We start from the raw sequence: 26,771 nt of genomic DNA on the forward strand, positions 1-26,771 counted from the left end.
AGGGCTAATCCGACGATCCATTTCGATGGATTCGTTCGACTTCTACTACCGGGAAATGGAGCTCAGGGATGAAGTGACGGCGTCGGCCGACCGCTTAATCGCCCACATCATCCAGCAGAGGAGGGAGAGGCATCCCCGCTACACCGACTTCCAGCTCAACAGGCCCCACCATTTCGACGATGTCAGCCAGGATGACATCGAGGATGCTGATGACGGTGTTCCCGATGCTGCTTCTGCTGCTTAATTCGTACGTGTGTTTGCTCGATTTGTCACCCCAAATGTTGTTTCCTTTTTTTTACGGTAAGGAGTTCAACTGGACATTTTTATATATGAATGTACGTGTAAGCTGTCTAAAAATCACAACAGATAGCTTATCCCCATCAAACACTGATGATGGAAGTTACAATTCGACGACTTCCAGAAGGCTACAATTTAAAGACTTTCACGTAGAAGGTTATAATCTGACGACCTTCACAACAACTAATGAAAGCTCTAATTCAGCAGTCTTCACAATCAACATTGGGAGTTACAATCTGACGACTCTCATATTTTTAAGGAGCCAAGACGAAGGTTACGATGTGACGATCTTTGCAACGCTCTAGCAAAAGAGACTACAAATTGACGGTCTCTTCATATTAAAACTCAGATATCTCTCAAACCGTAAGGAATTTGGTAAAACTGACGGAGCAAACCGAACCCTATGGGGTCAGTTTGGTCGGCTCCGTCTCGTCGAGATAGCCGATTTTCATATATAATTCGTTCAATTCCGACTTACGGTTTGAAAGTTATGACATGTTCTTCGCAGCAAGTTATGTTCTGAAGTCCGTCTGCAAGACTGGACTTCGTCAGAACATCGGACTTAGCCTAAAGCTCGCCGAGCCCACCTAAGGCTCACCTCTACATCCAAGATTCAAAACGCAAAGGTCGTGCCCGCGTTCTAAACTCAAAACGCAGAGGTCGTGACTGCGTTCCAGATCCAAAACACAGAGGTCGTGGCTGCGTTCCAGATCCAAAACGCAGAGGTCATGGCTGCGTTCCAAACTCGAAACGCAGAGGTCGTGGCTGCATTCCAAACACGAAACGCAGAGGTCGTGGCTATATTCCGGAGTCAAAACGCAGAGTTCATCTCTGTGCGTCCGTCTCAGGTCCAAAACGCAGAGTTCATCTCTGTGTTCTAACTCTGCGTCTCAGGTCCAAAACGCAGAGTTCATCTCTGTGTTCTAACTCTGCGTCTCAGGTCCAAAACGCAGAGTTCATCTCTGTGTTCCAACTCTGCGTCTCAGGCCCAAAACACAGAGTTCATCTCTGTGTTCCAACTCTGCGTCTCAGATCCAAAACGCAGAGTTCATCTCTGCGTCCCAACTCTACGTTTCAGATTTACAACGCATCGCGGCCTGTGCATTCAGCCACCGAAAATAGGCCCAACTCTGCGTTTTTAGTCTAAAACGCAGAGTTCGGGCCCAGAACGCTATTTTCGGCGTTTGACTCGTTCAAACACGAACCGAACAGTTCCAGGAATCGTTTTTCCCCCAAGATTTGAGGGATTCCCGCCCCACTTAGGAGCGGATTAAGGGGGGACAGTTACCACCCTTAATCCCATATAAATATGAGAAACTCAATTGAGTTGGAGGATCGGATTTTGTCTCATCAACAGGGGGAGATTCGATCAAGGGCTGGCTTTTGGGATCTTAGACTTGGCAGCAAAGGGGGAATTTCTTGGAGATCGGCATCATTCTCCAACGGAGATCATCTTCAAGATCGGCAACAAGAGCTTTCATCCTTGGCTTATAAACCGATTTCGGTTAAATCAACTCTTTCATAGAGTTTCAAACTCGTTCAGAGTTATAAACTCGATCAGAGTTCAAAACTTGCTCTGCAAGTCCTTCTAAAACTCGCTCTGAGTTATTAACTCGTTAAGAGTTATTTTCAAACTTGCCACGCAAGTTCTCCACAACGTCAAATCGTGAGGAGAAGACCATGTTCCAGTGAATCAAGACGTGCGGATCGTCAACGGAGAGCAAACTCGACGCGAGCATTCGAGGGAGGCACTCCATCGCCACCGTGAAGAACCCAGTTTTAAACAAAGGGGAGAATCAAATTCATTCTCCTCTCTTTTGTAATCAGGAAATCCAAATTGTAATCGATTTTGAGAGAATATAAATCAATTTTTCTTTCATTTCTTTTTACATCGAATTTTTCCCACAAACAGTGCGGTTTGAGAATAGGGCCAATTTTCGTTGTCGTCACGAGATCCGGTCTAGGACCTCTTTCAGCAGGGGAAAAAACATTCAGTGGTAGGCTTTATCTTGATGATGAAAGTCAATCTTTTTCTATTATTTTGCCTTTTAATTTTATTTTCATTTTTTGGACGGTATTCATGCGTAGAAGCATTGAGTTAAATTCAACCTAGACCATCCCAACATCAAGAAAGAAGGGGAAATCAAGAAGAAGAAATGGGGCTTTACTAGTAAATGAAAACGATTTAAAAGATACAAGAAAGTTGATATGCAGAGAAAATAATAAATAAATAAAAAGGTAGGTGTTAACTACATCTCTATATGCGCTCTGAAATTTTTAATGACACAGCCTCCACTTTTTGGTACAGAACTACCCATATATATGCTTGTGTAGACTCTCAAAAAATATCAGCAATGAGATGGGATATAATGTGCTTTTGCTTTCAATTATTTGCTTTTTATTATTCAAGAGAAAAAAAATAGGGATAGCTAATTATTAGTTATGCTACATTAATAAGATCGCAAATTTTCTTTTAGTTATTCTCCGAAAGTTGGTCAGAAGAATCACGTCAAAACAGTCCAAGGTTGCGCCTCGTATACAGTAGCAAGCAAACGATGCAAGGCCGTTTCTGAAAACTCAGCCCGGACACCTTCTTCCCCTTGGGACATAATTACCCCCCCTATACCTTGCGCAAACTGTCCGCGAATCCATCTTAAATTTCTAAAATAATAAAGGGTACAATCGTCCATTGACGAGGGTAGTCCCGAGAAAGGATATTTTGGGCGCTAACGTCCAAGAAAGAATATCTGGGACACAGACTGTAATTATTCTAAATTCGAAAGCATTTTATAAAAGAGAATGGAAAATGATAGGAGCACACCCCCAACCACATTTCAAATCATACCCCCTCTCTCATATGATACAGTAAACCGGGCCTCACATGAGATTTTAAAATTTTAAAATCCTATGTGAGGCCCTGTGTACTGTAGCATATGAGAAAGGGGGTGTGGTTTAGGATGTGGTTGGAGGTGTGCACCTAGTGTCACCCAAAGAGAATACCTAATAGGAAATGGACACGATGTTCCCTTCTCTTTAGCCTCCTTGAGTTTGTCTTGGGATCTTTTACTTAGGGGCTGTTTGGTTAAAAAAAAATTCCCTTGAAAGCCTGTCAAAGTGTCACTTTTTTGGCAGGCTTTAAGCAAAAACGTATCTAAAAAAGAGGATTTTGCTTGAAAGCCTGTCAAAAAGTGATATTTTTAACACTTTTGGCAGGCTTTCAACATTGGCTTTCCCTCAAAAACAGGGAACCAAACAGCCGCTTATTGATTATTGAGAGTGAATATAACTCACCAATAAAAACTCTCTACTCAGTCGATTCTGCGAAAGATACTAATTATTTAATTTATATTAAGAAATCTATTAGTTATGGCGCTCATTAGATAAACCAACATTATCCGTTAACTTATGTGGTTATAAACATTTTCTGCAATCATTAATGCAGAGGATCTATTCCCCTTAAGTTTAATAGGTGTAATATCTATCTCATATTTTTAATAACTAACTTATAAGGTTAACAATTAACTCATAATTCTAATAATTAACACATAAGTTTAACAACTAACTAATAAATTTACCAACTAACTCATAAGTTTAACAACTAACAAATAAATTTAACCCCTTGAAACTTATAGAATTTACAAATAACCCCCAAAAGGTTATAGAAAATCCCGCTAAAAGTTTTAGAAATATCAAATAACCCAATTGTAGAAAACACCCTCAGAAAGTTTCAGAAGTTGCCTAACTCCCAAAAATTATAAAAATCCCCCCAAAATGTTTCTAAGATTGCAAATGATTCACCAAATAATGGTTGAACACCTCCAAAGTTTTACCCAAAAATTATAGAAAATCCCCAAGAAGTTCTAGAAATTTGCTAATGACCCCTAGAAACTTGCAAACATCCTGCAAAAAGTTTCTAAAATTGCAAATGGCCTCCCAAATATTGCAGAAATATCCTCCTAAAAGTTTTACAAATTGCAAGAACTTTCCAAATATTTACCAAAAATTCCCTAGAAAGTTTTAGAAATTTTTATGATCAAGAAAGGGGCGAGTAAGGGATAAAACGGGCACTTATCTGCCCACACCATCCGAGTCGACCCCACTCCTCTTCATTTTGCAAGGTCGGGTCGACAACCTTCGAGGCCGATTAAAAAGACAGTACTTATCGACCCACTCGCAGAAACGAGACGAGAGGCGTCACTTGTCGACCCTCTCGTGAAGATGAGTCGGAAGGTGGTGTGTCCTCGGGCCCCACACCGACAGTTGATTGTCATCACATTAAATAAATGATCAGAGTCATCATTTCTCCTCCTCGAAAGCCTTTATGACTCATCGGACATCGTTAGAACTACGTACATTTTGTCACCCTCATATTAAATGCCTGAGTGACTCATCCCCCTCTACAGCCGACACGTGCAAAGTTGATGATGACTGAGCCGCCTGCATGACTCGGGTCGAAGTTATCCATCTACACTTTGGATCTGCTATAAAAAAAAAAGCTATTGTGTAATGCTGATGGTAAGCAATCTTTGCTAGAAAACTACACAAGTTTTCTACTTCTCCACTCAATCTCTCTACTGAATTGATCCTCAAAGGAACCACCTGAGATCCCAACTTCGACCTCTTACGTGTTGTTCATGTGTAGGATAGAATTCGCTGCTCAGAGCCTAGCCGTCTAAAGGAGATTGAGGATCCTAACACCCCATATAATCCACATACAAGTCCCTATTAGATAACTGACATCAACATGAGATAACCCATTTTATTAGAAAATAAATCAAAATTTCACTTTTCGGGATCGTTTCTGACTAAATCTCAAGTTTAAAGGATCCAACAACGCTAAACCTAGGGAAGATTTTCTGATAACCCCTAAACTTAAGAGAGGGTTTCTGGTATTGAAAGAGCAACGAATGACTACCAAATACAAATTATTCTAGTGGCATCTTTGGACTCTCCACAATATGTAAGCCTCATAAATTAAGCCCAAGTTGTGTACCGTCCTTAAATGTTACATCGGAGCCCAAGGTAGCCATGCCATAGATCAGTACCCAGCAGCACCCCACAGATGCCCTGCCCAAAGTATCCTTAAGACGTAACTACCCCTAACGTCCGTGTAAGATTTCCAGACACGAGAGGGTATAATCGTCACACAGAGAAAACATCGGGACACAGCCTGTAATTATGACTGAACTTTGGGGCATTATCAAAAAGAGAATATCTAATTATCTAATAGGGAATTGCCACGTGTCTTCCACTCTGCCCTCTATATTTTGGCAGCGTCACTTGCACTGTTACTCCCCCACACTCCCTCTCCACGTCCAAATCCAGTAACCAAGGCTCAGATGGCTGCTTAACGGCGGCGTGCAATGGTGTGGGTCACGTGCGATCCAAATCCGACCCGTCCCAGATTTTACCGGATCACGAGCCCATCCGTCCTCCACGGCTTCGGCGTTCGCCGCGGCGATCCATTTCCATCGACTCCGTTTATTTTCTACTACGGAGGCTTCGACGACGCCGGGGCCCGATGGAGGCGGTGAAGCAGTTTCGTGACGAGCACTGTCAAGGCCAGAAGAGGGACAGGATCGACGCTGTTCTCCGCCTTGCTGCCCTCCTCCTCCTCCGATGGTGGTGGTCACGTGCGATCCCACATCGGACCCCCTGCTACTATCCGATCACGAGCCCATCCGTCCTCACGCTTTCTCCGTCCTCCGGCGCTCCATCTCGATGGATTCGGTAGGTTTCTACTTCAGAGGCATCGGCAACGAGGAGGTGATCGACTCCGTCCACCAGTTCGTCACTCGCACCGCCGAAGCCAGAAGGGACCTTATCGGAAACATCCTCGACTTTTGGCTGCCCTCCTCCTCCAACGATGACAACGAAGATGATGCTCATGATGTTGATGGTGATGGCTCCGACGACGTCGACGAAAATGACGCTCCACCATGGTAATGGTGACGCGGCGTTCTTCAACCTGCTGCTCCTCATGGTCACGGTGGTGCTCATGATCTTGCTGCTCCTGCATGCTGCATAGCTAGGTACGTACTGCTCATCATGCGTGCCAAATGCTATTGCTTCATCATCATCGTCATCGTCAATTGAGAAAAATACCGTTCCTGTTATGAAGCTGGCTAGCTATTATATATTAGAAAGGTTGATGGATTGTTTGGGATATCTCTTCATCTTGTTCTTTTTAGTTGGTTTTGTCCTGATCCGCAGAACTTTCCCTATTTTTTTAAGAGTGGTGCTAGAGGCACACCCCCAACCACACCCTCCACCACACCTCCTCTCCCTCTATAGTGTATTGGGTCCCACATCAAATTTTCTAAAAAAAATTGATGTGGAGCCCAATGCACTATAGAGGGAGAGGAGGTGTGGTTGAGATTGTGGTTGGCGGTGTGCCCCTAACATTTCTATTCTTTTAAACTGGTGAAATTAAATTAATTACTGGTTATCTCCTATTCCCATAGCAGGAAAAGAAAAAAAAAGCAAGCTATACCTATTACATGAGCTTTGCTACAGGGACCCAAAATATGGGACCAATTGGGGGGACAAGTGATGTGTCATCCTCCTATTAGATAATGAGTTGGTCATCATTAATGATGACCAACTCATTATCCAATAAGAGGGGGACACCTCACTTGTCCCCTCTATTGATCCCATATTTTGAGTCATTGAAGAATTTTTCCTTTTACATTAATTACTTGGAGCTAAAAAGGTACAGCAAATTAACTTCTAGTATATATGTACTTGTTTCAATATTCTTAAATTGTATCATCACTCTAATTAACATGCTACTAGTAGTCTAGTACTAGCTAGTTTGAGCGCGCGAAGGCCTGCACTTCCTGTAGATTTTATTTCAACAATAAAAATTGACATTTCTAGATTATTTTGCCCTTTTTATTTATTTATTTTTAATTAAAAGAATTCGCGCATAAAACTAATTAGTCAAAATTCAATCTTTGCCGTCCAAAAGTAGAGAAAGAAGGAAAAACGAGAAGAATAAAGGGGTTTTCACTGTTAATAAAATAGACTTACAACATAGCACAAGTTCATTATAAAAATATTATATAAAAAAACCGTAGGCTTGTGCGCGCCAAGATTTCTGATATGACAAAAATAACCACAATTATTTTACAACTTTTGCGAGCGAGTGAGGGTATAATCGTCCATGTATCCACACCGACTTTGGCTCCAGACTGGAGGTAACGTCCAAAATGGATGGAGGATTTGAGGGCCTCGCGTGTAATTATTATTCAGTTGTGGGGGCATTTATTTAACTAAATATATCCACTAACAAATTGATTGTTCATACTCTCGTCCACTTTTGTGCGTGATTTTTGCTACGCGACAACTATTATTCACTAGCTAGAATCATGTATATGCTGGTTGATACCTACGGATATTTCTTACTCTTCTCTTTTCTTAAATAATATCCCTTAAAAGTTATTTCGACCTATTAATTCTATCTTAATTAGATGCAATAGGACATTAATTACATTCATTAGAGCTATATGTATATATCTATATAATTGCAAACAAAAATCTAGGTTTGTGTGTATTTATTTTAGCTCTCATTTGGAAGTGTATCTACCACGGGCTACAAGTTGAGTTGAATGCTGATGGCCCGTAGTAATCCTTTTTTAACTATGTTAATGCTTATCTAAGTTAACAACAATGATAATTGCACACATACCCCTGGCTGCAGGATTGAACTTTTTTTGAGAGAAAGTCGTAGGATTTGAACATATTTATTATGCATGTAGCGCCATTATTATTGATAGACTCCCTGGATTAATTAATTTTTTTGACTCTTTACAGATCCCACGTAGACCAACTAATTTCACTTAGGTTAACTTAGAGTTAAAGGGTGTAATTGCAACAATGGAGTTAAAGGGGGATATGGTTAGGGATATTGCAAGAGGTCCATGTGCAAATTAAGGATAAATTCACATATTCTTCATGAGCACCAAGTGACGTATACTATCCAATAGAAATAGGTTTTGTGCATGACACGCACGCAACATCTCATAACCTACTCATATATAATTTGCTCTCAAAATTAAATCCCTGACGATGGGAAATGATAAAAGTCATGCTATTATAGGCTTTGATTTTCCGATGTACTAAAATTCTAATCCCTCTTCGGTTTCTTAAAAAGGTCAAATCAATAATGAGAATCGGTAAAAATACTGGTTGCAATTACAGCGTGACTAGCTAATTTAGGAGCTTGATGTAGCTTTATTTTTCAAGTTGGGAGAAAATTAAGAGATATTTATTCTGCATTTATAAATTAGCAAAGCAAAACAGAGTTTCTTTCTTTCTTTTTCTTCTTGTGTTTAGAAAAATAAAAGAGCAAAATAGAGCTCTAGCAAGAATGCAAATAAAGAGACGGAGAATAACGGTGGTGACCACGTGTATCAGCACGCGAGAGTTTGTTTCTGACATCGCAGCCGGCAGCTCAAATATTAAATCCCTGGACAAAACTACCCTTTATTAAAATCGGGGAGCTAGAGAGGGTATAATGGTCCATGCCCCACTGATCCTTCATTACTAAAATTCCTCTTGCCACACGAGCAGTTCGGCTGCATGCGTTCCAGTGTGTTTCTAATCAAATAAAATTTAATCAAATACGAGTCGTGAAAGTTTCTTTTTAATATTCAGTTTTCTTTTACTTTTGTTTGTCATTTTGTGGAATGATATATTCTACACCTATATCCGAAAAGCTTTTCGCTAGCTTAAACATTTAGATATAATACGATAATGTTTCTGGAAATCTTCATTTAAACATATTATTCGAGGGAAAAAAAGGGACGGGTAGTGGTTATCCCACATTAATAAAAACCGTAAATTTCCGTTAATTTACTCTCGGAAAGGTACTCGGAAGAATCCGCTGACGGTCTAAAGCTCCGCCACGTGTACAGTAGCAAACAAAACTAAATAATACCACGAACTAAAACGAGAATGGGGAAAATAAAATAAACTAAAATAAAAAGGCTAGTGATGAACGGTTGGGATGCTGTCACGATTATCCAGCTGCCAACCATGCGACGCCGTTTCTGACGCCTAAAATCCCGCTTGCCACTCTCACGACCGTTCTTCCCTTTGGGACGTAACTACCCCCGTGCGTATAGGCAAACCGTCCGCAAACCCATCTTAAAATTTGGAAACATTGAAGGGTATAATCGTCCATTTACGAGGGCGGCAAACGAACGCCCGACTGCCCAAGTAAAAAAGATTCGGGGCACATACTGTAATTATTGCCGAATTCGATGGCAGTCTACAAAAGAGGGTGTCTAATAGGGGGAGGACACGGCAGCACACGCTCCCCTCCCTCCCCCCGGTCCAAACAAATCCCAGCTGCGGTAAGATCCAGAATGGCTGCTACCGGTCCATTTCGATGGATTCGTTCGATTTCTGCTACCGAGACGCGGAGCTCAGGGCCGAAGCAACGGGGTCCGCACGCGAGCTGATGACGCACATCGTCCGGTGCTGGAGGGAGGGGCGCACCCCCTACTGCGACGCCTCGTACAGCAGGCCTCATCACAACGACGACGTCACCGACGCTGATATCGACGCCGGCGCTGCTCCTGACGCCGCTCCTGCTGCTTAATTAATCAATTAATTAGCAGCTAGCATATATTGCTTCGCTAACGTACGGACATGCAATAAAATTTTGTTTTCCATCTCCTGCATCTGTCCGTATATGATGCTGATGAACCTGTTATTATATAGAAATTAATGTTGGTGGATTAATTGTCTGCAGGCTTACAACTGCTTGGGACCTTGGTTCTTTTTTAATTATAGTTCGTCCTAAACCTTCCTTCTAATATTTCCTCGTTTTTTTCTAATCGATGGCGCCAGAGGGGAGGTACTAATCGATGGCGCCGCTGCTCGTGATGTTGTTCCTGATGCTTCATTTCGTCCTTTTACCATGATCGAGAGTAAGTTCAACTGGAATATAAATATATTAGAATTCCTCACCAACTTAGATTATTCTAGAACAACTTTCTAGAACTTCTTTCTAGTAACATCCTACAAAATATCTACCATGAAGTTTCTAGGAAGATACAAGTGTATGGCTAGTATTTATTCTTCTAGAAACTTCTTAGTAATGTATGGCTAGGATTAACTCTTCTACACACTTCCTAGCCCTCTTAAACAACTATAAATAGGGGTCTTGTGCTCTCATTTGGGCAAGCAAGCAAGCAAGCAAGCAAGAAGTAAGCTTGAAAGCTTGAGTGTGTAGTGTAGCCTTGTGTGAGTGTCCACCAAAATAAAGGAATTGTGTGAAAGTGAGGTGTTCTTGTAAGAACAAGTGTTGTATTCTCAAGTGTTCTATCAATAAAAGTTTCCTTTGTGTAGAGTGTTGTGTTCTTCAAATTCCATCAAAGTGGTATCAGAGCAAAGTTCGATCTAGCCGGGCCAATCGAAGGTGCTCGTGTACGAGATGGCGAACATGATCCAGCCACAGATTCCGAAGCTGATGAAGACCAATTACGACAACTGGAGTATCCAGATGAAAGTCTTGCTCGGCTCGCAAGACTTGTGGGAGCTCGTGGAGAATGGCTACACTGAACCAGAGTCACTTGCAGCAGAAATTCCGGCAATACAAGAGTCTAAAGATCTTTCCGAAGTATCTATTGATGAGCTGCAAGGTTCTCTGCAAGCTTATGAACAAGATATAAACATTAGTTCAAATCAAGCGGAGAATCTAGAACAAGCCTTGCAGAGTAAGATGACTATCAAAGAAGATAGTCGAAGAGGACGTGGAGGCTACAGAGGCAGAGGCTCATTTCGAGGTGGCTCAAACTTCCAGCAAGGTCGTAGGAGACAGTACCAAGGAGGCCATGAAAATCAAGATCGAAATAGAGATCGTGAACGATCATTCGATCGAGGACGAGGTCGTGGCACACGAGGACGAGGACAAGGAAGAAGTTACCATGAGGACAGATCTCAGCCACAGTGTTACAAATGTAAGAGATACGGTCATCTCAGCTACGAATGTTGGGAGAAATCAAATCAAGTGGCAGAAAGAAGCAACTTTGTAGAAAGGGAGCAGGCAGACACTTCAACAGTCCTGTTGACGTACCAGGAGAGCGAAAGCAAGAATAAAGATATCTGGTATCTAGATTCAGGTGCCAGTAACCACATGTGCGGCATCAAGGAGTTTTTTACCGAGCTGAACGAGACGGTACAAGGAGATGTCACCTTTGGAGATCAGTCAAAGATTCCAGTGAAAGGCAAGGGCAATATAATGATCCAGACAAAGACGGGCGAGAACAGGTACATCTCTGATGTCTACTATGTTCCAGCATTACGAAATAATATTTTGAGCCTAGGCCAGCTCCTTGAAAGAGGCTATGATATACATCTAAAAGACCTTGCCCTCACTATTAAAAATAAAAATGAAGTTATTGCAAAGGTGAACATGTCTAGAAATAGACTGTTTACCTTAAATATTCATGCTGACCCTGTCAAGTGCTTGAAGTCAATCATAAAAGACGAGACTTGGCTCTGGCATCTACGATTCGGGCATCTCGCTTTCAGTGGCCTGAATCTTCTATGGAAGGAGAAAATGGTAAAAGGATTGCCGCAAATCAACCATCCGAACCAGCTATGTGAAGGCTGTATGAAGGGCAAACAACATAGAAGAAGTTTCGAAGTTGGAAAGTCAAGAAGAGCAACAGAGTTGCTACAATTGGTCCACACAGATATTGCAGGACCATTTGAAGTCATCTCTCTTGGAGGAAACAGGTATTTTCTCACATTTATTGATGATTATAGCAGAAAAACTTGGGTTTATTTCCTGAAGGAGAAATCCGAAGCTCTGGAGAAATTCAAAGAATTCAAGGAGATGGTAGAAAAGCAAAGTGGGTACCACATCAAAGTGCTCCGATCAGATCGAGGTGGAGAATACACTTCGAAGGCATTCAACAATTTCAACAAGCAGTACGGGATAATTCATCAACTCACTGCCGCCTACACACCACAGCAGAATGGCATAGCAGAGCGGAAGAATCGTACCATTCTTGATATGGTCAGAAGCATGTTGAAGAGCAAGTACCTGCCAAAGACTTACTGGGCTGAAGCCGTGGACTGTGCAGTTTACCTCCTCAACAGATGTCCGACAAAGAGCGTCAAGTTCAAGACACCATTGGAGATGTGGAGCAACATCAAGCCAAGTGTCAACCACCTGAAGGTGTTTGGGTGTATTGCATATGCACACATCCCGGAGCAGAAAAGAAAGAAGTTGGACGATCGAGGAGAAAAGTGCATATTCGTTGGGTACGAGAGGAGGACAAAAGCATACAAGCTCTACAATCCAGTTACAAAGAAGATGATCATTTCAAGAGACGTGGAGTTCGATGAAGAAGATTATTGGAAATGGACCGATGAAGATAAAAATATTAAAGGTATGTTCTTTGAAGATAATGATGATGACTTGCAGGAGGTTGGAAGACCAGAACAAAGTCCACCTAATAGTCCAGCTCCATCAACCCCAACATCAACGCCGACATCATCCAGCTCAAGTGAAGGAAGCTCTTCAGGGGGAGCAACAAGGAGGATGAGAAGCCTAAGAGATCTGTACGACGATACAGAGCCTGTCGAGATGATGGATGACTACACACTATTCTGCTTGTTTGCAGAATGTGATCCGGTCAGCTATGAAGAAGCTGCTCAAGAAGATAAGTGGAGAAAAGCCATGGATGACGAGATCGAGGCAATCAAGAGAAATGACACATGGGAGCTCACTACCTTACCTGAAGGCCATAAACCAATCGGAGTAAAGTGGGTGTACAAGACAAAGACAAATCAAGATGGCGGAATCGAGAAGTACAAGGCCAGGCTTGTTGCAAAAGGCTATAGTCAGCGAGAAGGAGTTGACTATGAAGAAGTGTTCGCACCAGTCGCGAGGATCGACACCATCCGACTCATTATCGCATTGGCAGCACAGAACCGGTGGAAGATCTACCAGATGGACGTGAAGTCTGCATTCCTGAACGGCTACTTAGAAGAAGAAGTCTACATCAAGCAACCACCAGGGTACGAGGTGAAGAATCAAGAAGACAAAGTCTACAAGCTGAAGAAGGCATTGTATGGACTGAAGCAAGCGCCCAGAGCATGGAATGCCAGAATCGATGCATACTTCCAGAAGAACGGATTCCATCGGAGCCCGTATGAGCACTCTCTCTATACCAAGAAGAAGGATGAAGACATCATGATCGTATGTCTCTACGTGGACGACATGATCTTCACCGGCAACAATCCGAAAATGTTCGAGGAGTTCAAAAAGAATATGATCAAGGAGTTCGAGATGACTGACATTGGAGAAATGTCATACTTTCTTGGAGTAGAAGTGTCGCAATCAGAGAAAGGAATCTTCATCTCTCAGAAGAAGTATGCAAAGGATATCCTTCAGAAGTTCAACATGAGCAACTGCAATCCAGTCGCAACTCCTGCAGAAGTCGGAGTGAAGCTGAGGCGAGACACACCAGGAAGCTATATTGATCCAACTCTATACAAGAGTTTAGTCGGGAGCTTGCGCTACCTAACCATCACCAGGCCCGACATAGTGTTCGCGGTAGGACTGGTGAGCAGATATATGGAGGAGCCAAGACAGGAGCATTTCAAAGCAGCCAAGAGAATTCTCAGGTATGTCCGAGGAAGTATTGATCAAGGATTATTTTATACACAGTGTGCAGATTCAAGATTAGTCGGCTACACCGACAGCGATTATGGTGGAGATTTAGATGAAAGAAAGAGCACATCTGGCTACATGTTCAATATCGGATCAGCAACATTCTCATGGTCATCAAAGAAGCAGTCTGTCGTCGCTCTATCAAGTTGCGAAGCAGAATACATAGCAGCATCGACATGTGCGTGTCAAGCAATATGGCTCAGGAGTCTGATGAAGGAATTGCAACACCAACAAGAAGCACCGACAGAGATTCTCATCGACAACAAGTCAGCTATTGCACTTGCCAAAAATCCGGTAGCACATGGACGAAGCAAACACATAGAGACAAGATATCATTTCATCCGACATCAAGTTAAAAAGAAGACTGTGATGCTGTCATATTGCAAGTCTGAAGACCAAATCGCTGACATCTTCACCAAGCCACTAAAGACAGAGACATTTTTGAAGCTTAAGAAGAAGCTTGGACTTGAGAGAAATGAAAGTTGGTGATGAGGGGGAGTATTAGAATTCCTCACCAACTTAGATTATTCTAGAACAACTTTCTAGAACTTCTTTCTAGTAACATCCTACAAAATATCTACCATGAAGTTTCTAGGAAGATACAAGTGTATGGCTAGTATTTATTCTTCTAGAAACTTCTTAGTAATGTATGGCTAGGATTAACTCTTCTACACACTTCCTAGCCCTCTTAAACAACTATAAATAGGGGTCTTGTGCTCTCATTTGGGCAAGCAAGCAAGCAAGCAAGCAAGAAGTAAGCTTGAAAGCTTGAGTGTGTAGTGTAGCCTTGTGTGAGTGTCCACCAAAATAAAGGAATTGTGTGAAAGTGAGGTGTTCTTGTAAGAACAAGTGTTGTATTCTCAAGTGTTCTATCAATAAAAGTTTCCTTTGTGTAGAGTGTTGTGTTCTTCAAATTCCATCAAAATATATACATATATGCATTTACTGATGCTTGCACTTTTCTGAATTTAATTTTTCTTCTGATCTTCTGGATCTAAAATGCACACTATATATATAACCCCAACATCCGTGGTCATGATGTATGCGAGCAGTTTTAATTTGTTTTGAAGATATTATTAGAGTTTATAAACGTTGGTAAATTGTTTGGGATATACATATATATATATATATATATATATATATTGTTTATTTATAATCTTGTTCCTTTTTAGTTGGTCCTAAATCTTGGTCGACCTGGACATTTCCTCATTTTTAGATCGATGAAAGTAGATTAATGATTATATATGTGATTTGGAGAGAGCAAAAAAGAAAAAGCAAAGCGATCGGTAAAGTCGGGGTAAACTTGTAATATGTCTTTTATATCTAATTTTTAATAAATTGTTTAAAGGCTACCAGTTTGAGTGAAGAAATAAGGAAAATCGATCAAGACGAGGGATTTTGACTGGTAGCTAGATTAAAAGCATTTAGCAGAAAATTAATTAATTAATTAATTATTAAAAAAAAAAGAACACGTACGATCCCCACTGCATCTCTATCCCCATGCCATCGTCTGACGGGCGCGCACGATAGTCGTCTCTGTTATATGAACTAAAGTTGGGAGCTAACGTCCAAAAGAATGAAGATTTGGGTATGGCTTGTAATTCTTACTAAGCTCTGGGGCATTTATTCAACACATTTGTCCGGTTATAATTAAATTGATTGTCCACGCAGTACCCTCAATTGGTTTATTTTTCAGATTTCGTTTGCATGATTTTAATGGTGCGGCTACTGCTATTCAGTACCGCAATAATGTGGCTGATTGTCTTGGATATTTCTTCCCTGCAGTTTCCTTTTCTTAGTTAATTAGCCTAAAAGTTTTGGCACATTTCATGTGTACAAGTAGTTACAATTAATATATATCAGAGATGTAATAGGACGTTACGTTCGTCGGAGCCAAAAGCAAACAAAAATCTTTGCTTGCGTATCTTTTTATAGCCTTGGTCCTTTTGGAAATATATTTATTCATGACCTACAAGTTGAGCGTCATACTGATAACGGGCGAAGTAATTCTCATAAAAAATAATATATCGAGCCATGCTGTTCTTTTAGATTAGGGTTATTTGCATATATACCCCCTACATCATAGGTATTTGCAAACATACCCTTTAAATCTTAGTATTTACAAAACTACTCCTTAATCTTCAATTTTAGGGGGAAAAAATATCCTCAAAGAAATTAATCATTAACTTTGATGAACTAATTTATAATCGCGCTGTAAAAGTTACAACAAAATAGTTAAATTTTTAGAATCAAGTTGATTTGTTGATTTTAGAAGTATTTTTTCACAAAGGTGATCGATGATTTGAGGGGTAGTTTTAGAAATATTAAGATTTGGGAGGTATTTTTTGCAAATACCCATGATTTAAGGGGTATATATGTCTTTATGGTTCTCTTATTTGGGGAAAAAAGAATTGACCATCTAGCTCGCATATTGTAAAGCTTTCCTGTCTCGTTTCGTAAACTAAACTCGCTATTAAATTTGCATGAGGTTTGTTGGTCAGACAGGGATCGTAGAAGCGATCTCCTTCTTAGCAAATAATCCTTTTAACTAACTTGAGGAACAGTCTAATTTTTAATTTCTATCTCCATATTAAAATAGTGCTTTAGTTAATTTTGCCTCTTATTCACCTCCTAAACTTTTTAATAGTACAGCTCGGATCGAGGAAGTGAAGTGAAACGAGTAAACACTTTTGTCACTAATCAAATCGTTGAATTTCAATTTCAAAAAGAGAAGAGATGACCAAGAAAAGAAAGTCAACGCAAAAAAAATATTTTCTAATGGAGGATTCTAATGAGGCAAAAATAAGGGAGAGGATTTTCCTCGATCTCTATGGTCTTAGAGCAGCTCCAACCGGGCTGCATTTCTCCAAAATGCAGCCCGGTTGAGCTCCAACCGGACTCCATTTTTTGGAGTCCGGCTGCAAAACATTGAACCCGACTGCATATTTGGAGTTTTTGCTCCAAATATGCAGCCCCCCTCCAATTCACTATTCCCCCTACAAAATAACTATAATACCCTTCTAACTAACTAATCACTAGTAGAAAAATGAGCATTGGCGACGGGGAAATCCGTCGCCAATGCAGCAAAATCCGTCACCAATACACTTTCGCGACGGGCGGAGTCCGTCACCAATAATCCTGTCGCCAATAAACATTGGCGACGGGGAAATCCGTCGCCAATGTTCATTGGCGACGGATAGGTATTGGCGACGGAAAACATTGGCGACGAGAATACATCTGTCGCCAATGTACATTGGCGACGAGTTGTAACCCGTCGCCAATGTACATTGGCGACGGGAATACATCCGTCGCCAATGCACATTGGCGACGGGAATACATCTGTCACCAATGTACATTGGCGACGGGCTCATACCCGTCGCCAATGTACACATATTTTCAGCATTCGGAATTGATTGTGGAGTTGAAATGACAACATCTTCTTGCTCGTCGCGTTCATCTTCGACAATCATATTGTGCATTATAATACAAGCAGTCATGATATCATGCAGAGTTCGTTTATCCCAAAAACGGGCTGGCCCCTTGATGATAGCAAATCGTGATTGGAGAACACCGAATGCCCGCTCAACATCTTTTCGACATGCTTCTTGCATCATTACAAAATATTGTTTCTTTTTATCATCGGAATTAGAAATGGTTTGAACAAGTGTTGGCCATTTCGTATACATGCCATCAGCCAAATAATAACTGACATCATAATTTTTTCCTTGAATTGTGTAATGAGCAGGAGGAGCAATACCTTGTGATAGATTGTCGAACAAATTAGACGACTGCAATACATTAATATCGTTATTGGATCCTGGTAAGCCAAAGTATGCATGCCATATCCATAGATCATATGATGCTACTGCCTCAAGAATAATGGTTGGACCTCCATGACGACCTGAGTATTGTCCTGCCCATGCTGTTGGACAATTTTTCCATTGCCAATGCATACAGTCTAGACTTCCTAACATTCCTGGAAAACCTCTTTCTTCGCCCTTTTGCAATAACCTTGCAACATCGTCGACATTGGGAGTCCTCAGATATTCATCTCCATATACTTCTACAATTGCTCTGCAAAATCTCTTTAAACACACAATTGCAGTTGACTCACCGATCCTAACATATTCGTCAGTACTATCTGCTGATGTTCCATACGCCAACATGCGAAATGCCGATGTAACTTTTTGTAAAGTTGATAGCCCAAGTTTGCCGACACCATCCATCTTCTGTACAAAGAAGTTGTCATGATCACGTACCGCCTCAACTATACGAAGGAATAAACTCCTGTGCATCCGGAACCTTCTACGGAATAGGTTTGCACCATATGTAGGGTTATCAGAAAAATAGTCATGGTAAAGTCGAGAATTACCTTCTTCCCTCCCGCGATTGATCACCAAATGACCAGGAACTGAGCCAATACGCTTTGGCCGCTCTGCCTCTTGAGAGAGATAAGTCATTATTTTACTATTAGAGGCATGTACGCGAGCTAAGAGTTCATCTTCCTTCTCCCATTGTGTCATATCTTCCTCCCAATCTTTAATGTACTGAGACCATATTTCGTCGTCAGAAGAAGAAGAAGAAGAAGAAGAAGATGGTAGTTGTGACGGTCCGGCTCCATAGTTCATTGATGAAGAAGTTATTTATAGAAATAATCATATAAGTTCTGAGTTATTTAGAGATGGATGTAATGTCATTATATAATATGACTCCCCGCATTGGATTCTTTTCAGCATTGGCTTCTCACCCCCACATTGGATTCCTTTTGTGTTGGAGACTCCCCACATCGGATTCTTTTCAGCATTGGCTTCTCACCCCCACATTGGATTCCTTTTGTGTTGGAGACTCCCCACATCGGATTCTTTTCAGCATTGGCTTCTCACCCCCACATTGGATTCCTTTTGTGTTGGAGACTCCCCACATCGGATTCTTTTCAGCATTGGCTTCTCACCCCCACATTGGATTCCTTTTGTGTTGGAGACTCCCTCGATAATGAGAGTCATCCAATTAAATGGAGGAACTCTCTTATCAAGCTCATAGATCCTCTTCCAATCAGTAGATAAATTTGTGAAATATCTTTTCTTTAGATCACTCTTCCAACCCCGAATAAGCTTGGCCATTTTCGGGATAACATAATCCCAAGACTCTGGGTTGTCTTCAAGACAATAATGATCCTGCAAGTTACATGGCAAAAAAATTACACTATAAGAATAATCATTGTGAATTGTAAACAAAATAAGCAGCAGTATATTAAATAATTACCATGAGCTTCTCCCAAATCTTTTTTATGCATTTAAATTCTTGCTCCTCAAAATTATGAGCAATATTAATGGAGCGTGGATCTCTTATTAAACAGCCAATCAAGTTATTAAATCTGACAGCCCAATCCCCAACAGGAATGTTGTCCTTCCACTCCAAAATGCCCCGGTACCCTTTCGGAGGTACTTTCGTCTTTTCCTCACTCCCATGCCTACCGGGTTTCTCATAATCTTTTTGGCCTACAAAGTCAAAGAGAAATAAATTTCTTATACACTTAAGTAAGCAAATAAGTATGAATTATCCAAAGTTTAAACGAAATTATTACATTTTTCCCTCATTAGATCTGACATAGCTTTATCTAGTCTCTGTTTTATGGCACGCTCCTTTCTTTTAATATCATCTCTCTTCAATTTGTAGTTCATATCACATTTTTTTTTGTAATTCAATAGCTTTTTCTGGTAGAGGGATGCGAGATACTGACGGAGTCCATGGGCGGAGACATGCCATCTCTGACTGAGAAGATACAGACATCCTCTCGTGCTCGATCTCATCATCACCAGATCCATCGCAAGCATTGTCTGCAAATATTTATTAGGAATATAAAATATCATTACATTACATTAAAATATATTACAAATGTATAATACCTATACTTGGTAATGCGTCTTGATGTTGCGGTGTACCCATTTGAGATGTCCCCGCAATATCTAACAAATTATAAAATAAGAAATGAGCATATAAATTTATCAATTAAGGTAATTACATGCACAGAAAGTTCAAACTGAATAAAGCAAGCAAATTTTATACCTTCAATTGGTGAGGATCCATGTAGAGATAACTGACTCTGAGATGGTCGTGAGGACGATCCTAAATAAATAAACAAAATAGTAAATATAATGCATATTTATATCAAATATACAACTTACTTAAAACAAAAATTGAATATGCATACCGGATGATGGACCTTCTCGATCCCGAGGAAAAGATAGCCTCCTAACTCTTTGGCTCATCTGCAACTTAAATTGTTAATCTAACATAATTGAAATATTTAATAAATGCATACAAGATATCAAGTCGAATTTGCATAAGGATCTTTGTATTCAATCTCCTACATTACAGATATCAAGTCGAATTTGTGAAGTATACATATTAAAATTGACATTATGAGGGTATGAGTAATTAAGAAAAATTTCTCCTTCGGCCTCATTTGGGTCATCAGTATCATCCGAGTTTTCATCAAGAGCAAGCTGAACAAGAGTCCTCGGCTCCTTATACAATACGACCCAGACATTCGGGTGCTTAGGATCTTTGACGTAAAAGCACTGAGTAGCCTGATTTGCAAACATAAACTTCATATCGGGATATATCTCCTTATCTAGATTTACAAGATGAAAACCATATGCATCCCTAATACTGTCTGCATGACACCAACGAACCTTAAACATCACATAACTACGTACATTTTTGGTACCGTACGCATAGAATATCTCCACAATATCTTCTAATTGTCCGTAATAAATTACATCACCAAGTACCGGATTTTGATCAGTTGAGCTTGAATAACATTCTTGAGAAAATACAGCCATGACCCCACTATTTTGAGTAACTCTCTCCTCCTCAAGCCCAATCCGTTGAAATAAACACCCATTTACACGATATCCGCTGCATTGTTTAACTGTGTAGTGCGGTCCATGTGAGTGAATACTTATCTCTTCTGACACTGGCAAACCAGCACATTTTTGTCTTTCTACCTAATGTTGCACATAAACACAAATTAGCGTTAAATAGTTAGCCTTATTTATTCCCAAAAAGAATGTAAAATAAAATACACTTTAACTTACTTCAGCTATGACCCACTCGGTAAAATGTTTTTTTATGAATTTTAGCAATTTGATTTCGTGCGGACATACCAGTAATTTCTAAATGTAACTCCTCCAAATGTCGTCTGTTGATACAAAAAATTAGAGTTCAATTATTGATATAATTCAAAAAAATTCATATTTGTTAAAGTTAATTTCTTACTTGCGATAATCTTCAAAGATTTCCAGGTTCTGCAATAAGAAGGCATGAGCCTGATTCAAGTCAATTCTGGAATAGTCTTTGTTCATCTTGGTACTTCCATGAAAGGTGCCATCTCTATTACTATTTATCTCCTTATTTTTTGTATGTACACCATGTATATATCGAGAGGTGAACATCATACATTCATTTGCCACGTAATGATCAGCAATCGATCCTTCAGGATGAGCCCGATTTTGCATTATGCGTTTCAAGAAACCCAAATATCTAAAGATAATATTAATAAGAGTTGTTAATATAAAGCAGTTACATGTATTGTAAATAGACTTAACTGAATTTTGACTAACCTCTCCATGGGATACATCCAACGATAGTTAACTGGTCCTCCGAGTAATGCCTCATCTACAAGATGATGTGTGAGATGGACCATGACCGTAAAAAATGATGGAGGGAAGAATATCTCCATTTTGCAGAGGGTTTCATTCATTTCTCCTTTTAGTGCCTTAAATTCATCAATATTGATAACTTTTGAGCATAACTTTTTAAAAAATCCACAGAATTCGATTATAACTTTTGCTACTTCTTCATCGGCCATGTTGTTACGAAGTGCTACCGGAAGCAATTGGTGAAGAAGGATATGATAATCATGAGTCTTAAGTCCTAAAAGTTTTCGCTCTTTCACTTGGATATTATTTGAAATATTAGAGCAGTAACCATCTGGTGACTTCACTGACTTAAGCACCTCACAGAATCTCTGCATCTCAACTTTTGACATTGTAATACGAGCTGAAGGCAAATCAAATTTTCCATTGGCTACTTCTTGTGCTTGCAGATCATGTCGGATGTTCAACGCATTCAAGTCTTGTCGAGCCCTTAAATCGTCCTTTGATTTCTTACCATCTTGAAGGAGTGTGGATAATAAGTTATCACATATATTCTTTTCAATATGCATTACATCTAAATTGTGTCGGAGTTTGAGCTTGTGCCAGTAAGGCAACTGAAAGAATATACTAAATTTTGTCCATCCTGTCGGCAAACACATTTTTCGACTGTGTTGTAAATAAAAGCCTTCGAAGTTCGGACCACATACAGGACAAGCGAATTTCCCTTTCGTAGACCAACTAGAGAGATTACCATAAGCTGGAAAATCATTAATCGTCCACATAAGAATAGCACAGAGATTAAAAGACTCACAAGAAAATGCATCATATGTTGGGACCCCTTCATCCCAGAGACGTTTTAACTCATCAATTAACGGCTCCATGAACACATCTATGTCATTACCGGGTGAATGTTTGCCTGGTATCAATAATGAAAGAATCATATATGATTGCTTCATACAAAGTCCAGGTGATAAATTATAGGGCATTAACACAACTGGCCAAGTAGACCATCCCGAACTCATAATGCCAAACGGGTTGAATCCGTCACTAGATAGCCCAAGTCTGACATTCCTGCACTCTGTGGCAAATGAGGGAAAAGTCTGATCCACATGCTTCCATGCCTTTGCATCTGCTGGATGTCTCACTTTACCATCATCTACACGTCTTTCCTTATGCCACCGCATATCTTTTGCTATATTTTTTGTCATATACAGACGTTGTAACCGAGGCACTAAGGGAAAATGTCGAAGCACCTTCGCTGGAATTTTCTTCTGCTGATTCACTGACTCATCTGACTTTCGTGTTGAAGTGCGTGCATTCTTTCTCCATCGAGACACTCCACACTTTGGACATTCCTCAAGTTTCTTATTATCCTTATAATAAAGGACACAATCATTGGGAGAAGTATCGATCTTATTGTAATCTAAACCCAGAGCACCAACAATCTTATTTGCATCATAACACTTTTCTGGTATACTATTATCTCCGTCTGGAATTACCTTGCGTAGTAAATTAAGAAGCATTTAAAAATATTTATCTGCCATTCCGCTCAGGGTCTTAATACGCATCAGTTCAAGAATAAATGACAACCTACTATACTCAGTGCAACCATCGTACAAATCCTTCTCGTTGTCTTCCAATATCTTCACTAAATTTCTGTAGGCCCCGCTATCACGCACGTCCTCGGTATTTTGGACATCATCTGCATCTCCAGGAACTTCAACAACATCTGGTACTTCTGTAACTTCATCAACTTCTGCAACTGTCGTAACATCGTTGAACATTGCGTGCGTATCGTCTATATTTCTATCATCTAATTCAATATCTTCACCTTCTCCGTCTATATTTCTATCATCTAATTCAATATCTTCACCTTCTCCGTGAAAACTCCAATATTTATAATTTTCATCAAATCCCCATCTTTCTAGGTGTCTTCGTATAGCAACTCTATCCACCAGACCTCTATTCCTACACTTACTGCATGGACAACACAACAAATCGTTCTCTATCTTCCTCGGATTAGCATATGCATATTTAAGGAATGCTTCCCATTCGTCTCGATATCGAGTATCACCTTTTGCTCTTCTTTTCAATATAGGAATATCAATCCATGACTTATCAGGAAATTCTCTCATCTGTATAATAGGAAAACTTATTAATTAATTTAATATCTCTTAAATCGTCATAAGTTTAAAAGTCTTTATTTTAGTTGATTGAACAAATAATCAAACGAATTAAATTACTCTTCGATAATGGCCATTGTTGTACCAAATAAAAGCTAACACTCTATGATAAGTAATCCTAATTTAAACCAATACTCTCGGCTGTCATAGGAAGGCTTCTATCCCATTAAGAATATAGTAGTGCTTACATCTAACTTTGAATACTATGTGTATTTTCATTTCTAGAAAATTTCGGCAGCACCTACCCGTTGTTCTCCAAGTACACTGTGCGGATGTTATTATGTGTATCGGTAATGGACCGAAATCGGTAAGTAATAGTCCGATACACATAAGAACATACGCTTATTGTACCCAGAGAACAACAAGTACGTACGACCGAAATTTTCTAGAAACAAAAATACACATAGTATTCAAAGTTATATGTAAGCACTACTATATTCCTAACCCGTCCGAAATGGACAGATCCAATAGTTACTTTCCAATTATTTCTACTTATAATATAAATTAAGCGATCCATTTCGGTATAAATTTAAATTTTATACCCAAAGTTGAATCGTCCATTTATATTATAGGTCTAAATAATTGGTAGTAATTATTGGACGGGGATCTACGGCTGACGTTAACTTATTATTCACCTAAATTTAATATATAACACATTATTGTGTTATATATCACGCTGTGCTTTTTTGATATTTTTTTGAACATTTGTGACTCCACATAAGCTACTCGGTCCATTTACACCATTATTTTATGCTTAATAACTTCAGAACAAAGAGGAGGCCCCTGGGTTTTAATACAAAAGAAATACAATTTTACCGCGACCAAACTTTAATTACACGGTTAAAATTATGGTTAAATATTACAACAAGGTGATCAAATCCATCATGCATATATCTGTAAACATAAAACAGTGTACTTCAAACTGTATTAAGGGATATTAGTCGCCAGTACTCAAATTCAAGCATCATTAATGTACTATCCCGAACTGAGGCTGTACATGAAATGTCGTGTTCTACAACTATCAATCACACAGTCATAACACAAAAATAAACTTTTACCAAAATAACTTCTTTGAAAACATTCATCATTTTAAAATAATTTCCTTCTACAACATAAATTCTAAAAAATATTATAATTAATCTAAAATAATTCTGTTACCCAAAATAAATTCTTTAATTATTATATTAGTTCTAGAAATACTATTTATCACATAATTACTATTCAGTCAATATTATTTATCAAACCCACGCAGATAAATATTAACAGATCTAAAATTGCAGATAATTCATAATAAATAGAAAAATAGTTCTGAGCAAGCGAGATATTGCCTCGGAATATTATCGAACGAAACGACGAGACTACGACGAATCTGAACAAGGACAGTGGGCTGGGGTTTGGGCGTTTTCGTCGGAGCTCGGCGGCTTAAGACAGCGACGACTCAGGTGGACTCGACGGCGGAGTGTGGCTGCTGGCGGAGGTTCTAGCGGCGACGGGATGTTGGGGAGGACAGCGTGGTGCTTGGGGAGGAGGTCGACAAGGATGCGAACGGTGTCTCGACGTCGGGCAGCAGAGGAGGGACGACGGGCTGCTGGAGGCGGAGCTCGGGGAGTCGAGGGTTTCTTCGGGCTGCAGGAGCGCGGCGGGACGTCTCAGGCGGCGGCCGCGGGGCTGACGGCGGCGAGGTTGGCGGTCAGGCGAGGCGGAGGACGGATCTCAGGTGGGTGAACGGGGGCTGGATCTGGTGGTGCTGGTCGGAGGTGAGAGCGACGGCGCAGTCGAGGTCGGAGAAGGGTGGCGGTGGCCTCGGCTGGGCGGCTGGACCTGAGGGGCGGCGGTTGGCGGCCTAGCGGGCGGTTGCTGAGGCGCGGGCAGGGCGGTGGTCGGGCTGGCATGGCGGCGTGGGGGCTTGGCAGGGAGGGCTCTGGCGGCGGGGTGTTGGGTGGTAGTGGTGGCGGCTCAGGTGGCCGTCGGCTTGGGGTGTCGGACCGAGAGAGAGAGAACGTGTGAGGGGTGGCGGTGGTTTTGTGAACAGGAAAAATAAATATATATATATATATATATATATATATATATATATATATATATATATATATATATATATATATATATATATATATATATATATATATATTATAATAGTATATATATATATGTATGTATATATATACAATTAGGGTTTAGGGTTAAATAAGTTAAACAAAATTAATTAAAAAGAAATAACTAATGATATTTAAAAATCAAAATAAATACGGGATAATTATCTACAAATAAAAATGTACCTGTTGTGCTATTACAACAATTGATACGAAATAGTCGAAATATACCCATATTATATAATTAAACAAGAATAATTAATAATAAAAATATTTCTACTTAAATTTAAAATTCAATAATTATGGGATAATTACGTACACAGTAAAACGTACTAGTTATACTAATACGACAGATAATATGTAACAATAGAAATAATACAACAAATTATACCAAAAACACGTACTTAATAATACCATGTATTATATGAAATAATTTGTAATAATATTAATAATACAATATATTATTTAAAATATTACGTAATAGTACCGATAACTCAACAAATTAATTCTAAAAATTTTTACCGCACAAAATAAATTTATAAATATAAAAATCATTTAAATAAATATATAATTAGATTTTTAAATCATAGAAAATTATAGGAAATTGAGAAAAATATAAATACTCTTTTAAAAATCATAATTAAATATTTTAAAATGCTAGAAAATTATTTTAATTAATATCAAAATTTCACGGTCATTACAAGTCTGATTGGCTATCTTTAATATTTCAAAATTACTCACTCAAATCATGGAAATTTCTATTACATCCCTCAAATCATCACAATATTTACTATTAGGTCCCCTGGTTAACACCGGTTATATTTAAAGAAATATTCTTTTA

General features: G+C 39.7%; 3 protein-coding genes across 3 annotated transcripts; all 3 read right to left on the reverse strand.

Annotated features, from left to right (window-relative positions):
• On the reverse strand, positions 16,822 to 18,669 carry LOC109841899 (putative nuclease HARBI1). Its single transcript, XM_020410822.1, has 2 exons — positions 17,314 to 18,669; positions 16,822 to 16,911 (listed from the first exon to the last, which is right to left on the reverse strand). Exons 1-2 carry the CDS (start codon positions 18,619 to 18,621, stop codon positions 16,822 to 16,824), a joined length of 1,398 nt encoding a protein of 465 aa, XP_020266411.1. The 5' UTR covers positions 18,622 to 18,669.
• Positions 18,649 to 20,099, reverse strand: LOC109841900. The gene is made up of 5 exons (XM_020410823.1): positions 20,060 to 20,099; positions 19,578 to 19,830; positions 19,256 to 19,491; positions 18,945 to 19,167; positions 18,649 to 18,659 (listed from the first exon to the last, which is right to left on the reverse strand). Exons 1-5 carry the CDS (start codon positions 20,078 to 20,080, stop codon positions 18,649 to 18,651), a joined length of 744 nt encoding a protein of 247 aa, XP_020266412.1. The 5' UTR covers positions 20,081 to 20,099.
• On the reverse strand, positions 20,924 to 23,177 carry LOC109841901. Its single transcript, XM_020410824.1, has 4 exons — positions 21,619 to 23,177; positions 21,275 to 21,538; positions 21,163 to 21,197; positions 20,924 to 21,003 (listed from the first exon to the last, which is right to left on the reverse strand). The coding sequence occupies exons 1-4, from the start codon at positions 23,175 to 23,177 to the stop codon at positions 20,924 to 20,926; spliced, it is 1,938 nt and encodes a 645-aa protein (XP_020266413.1).

Source organism: Asparagus officinalis, chromosome 5 (assembly GCF_001876935.1).
Source record: "Asparagus officinalis chromosome 5, Aspof.V1, whole genome shotgun sequence".
NCBI lineage: Eukaryota > Viridiplantae > Streptophyta > Magnoliopsida > Asparagales > Asparagaceae > Asparagus > Asparagus officinalis.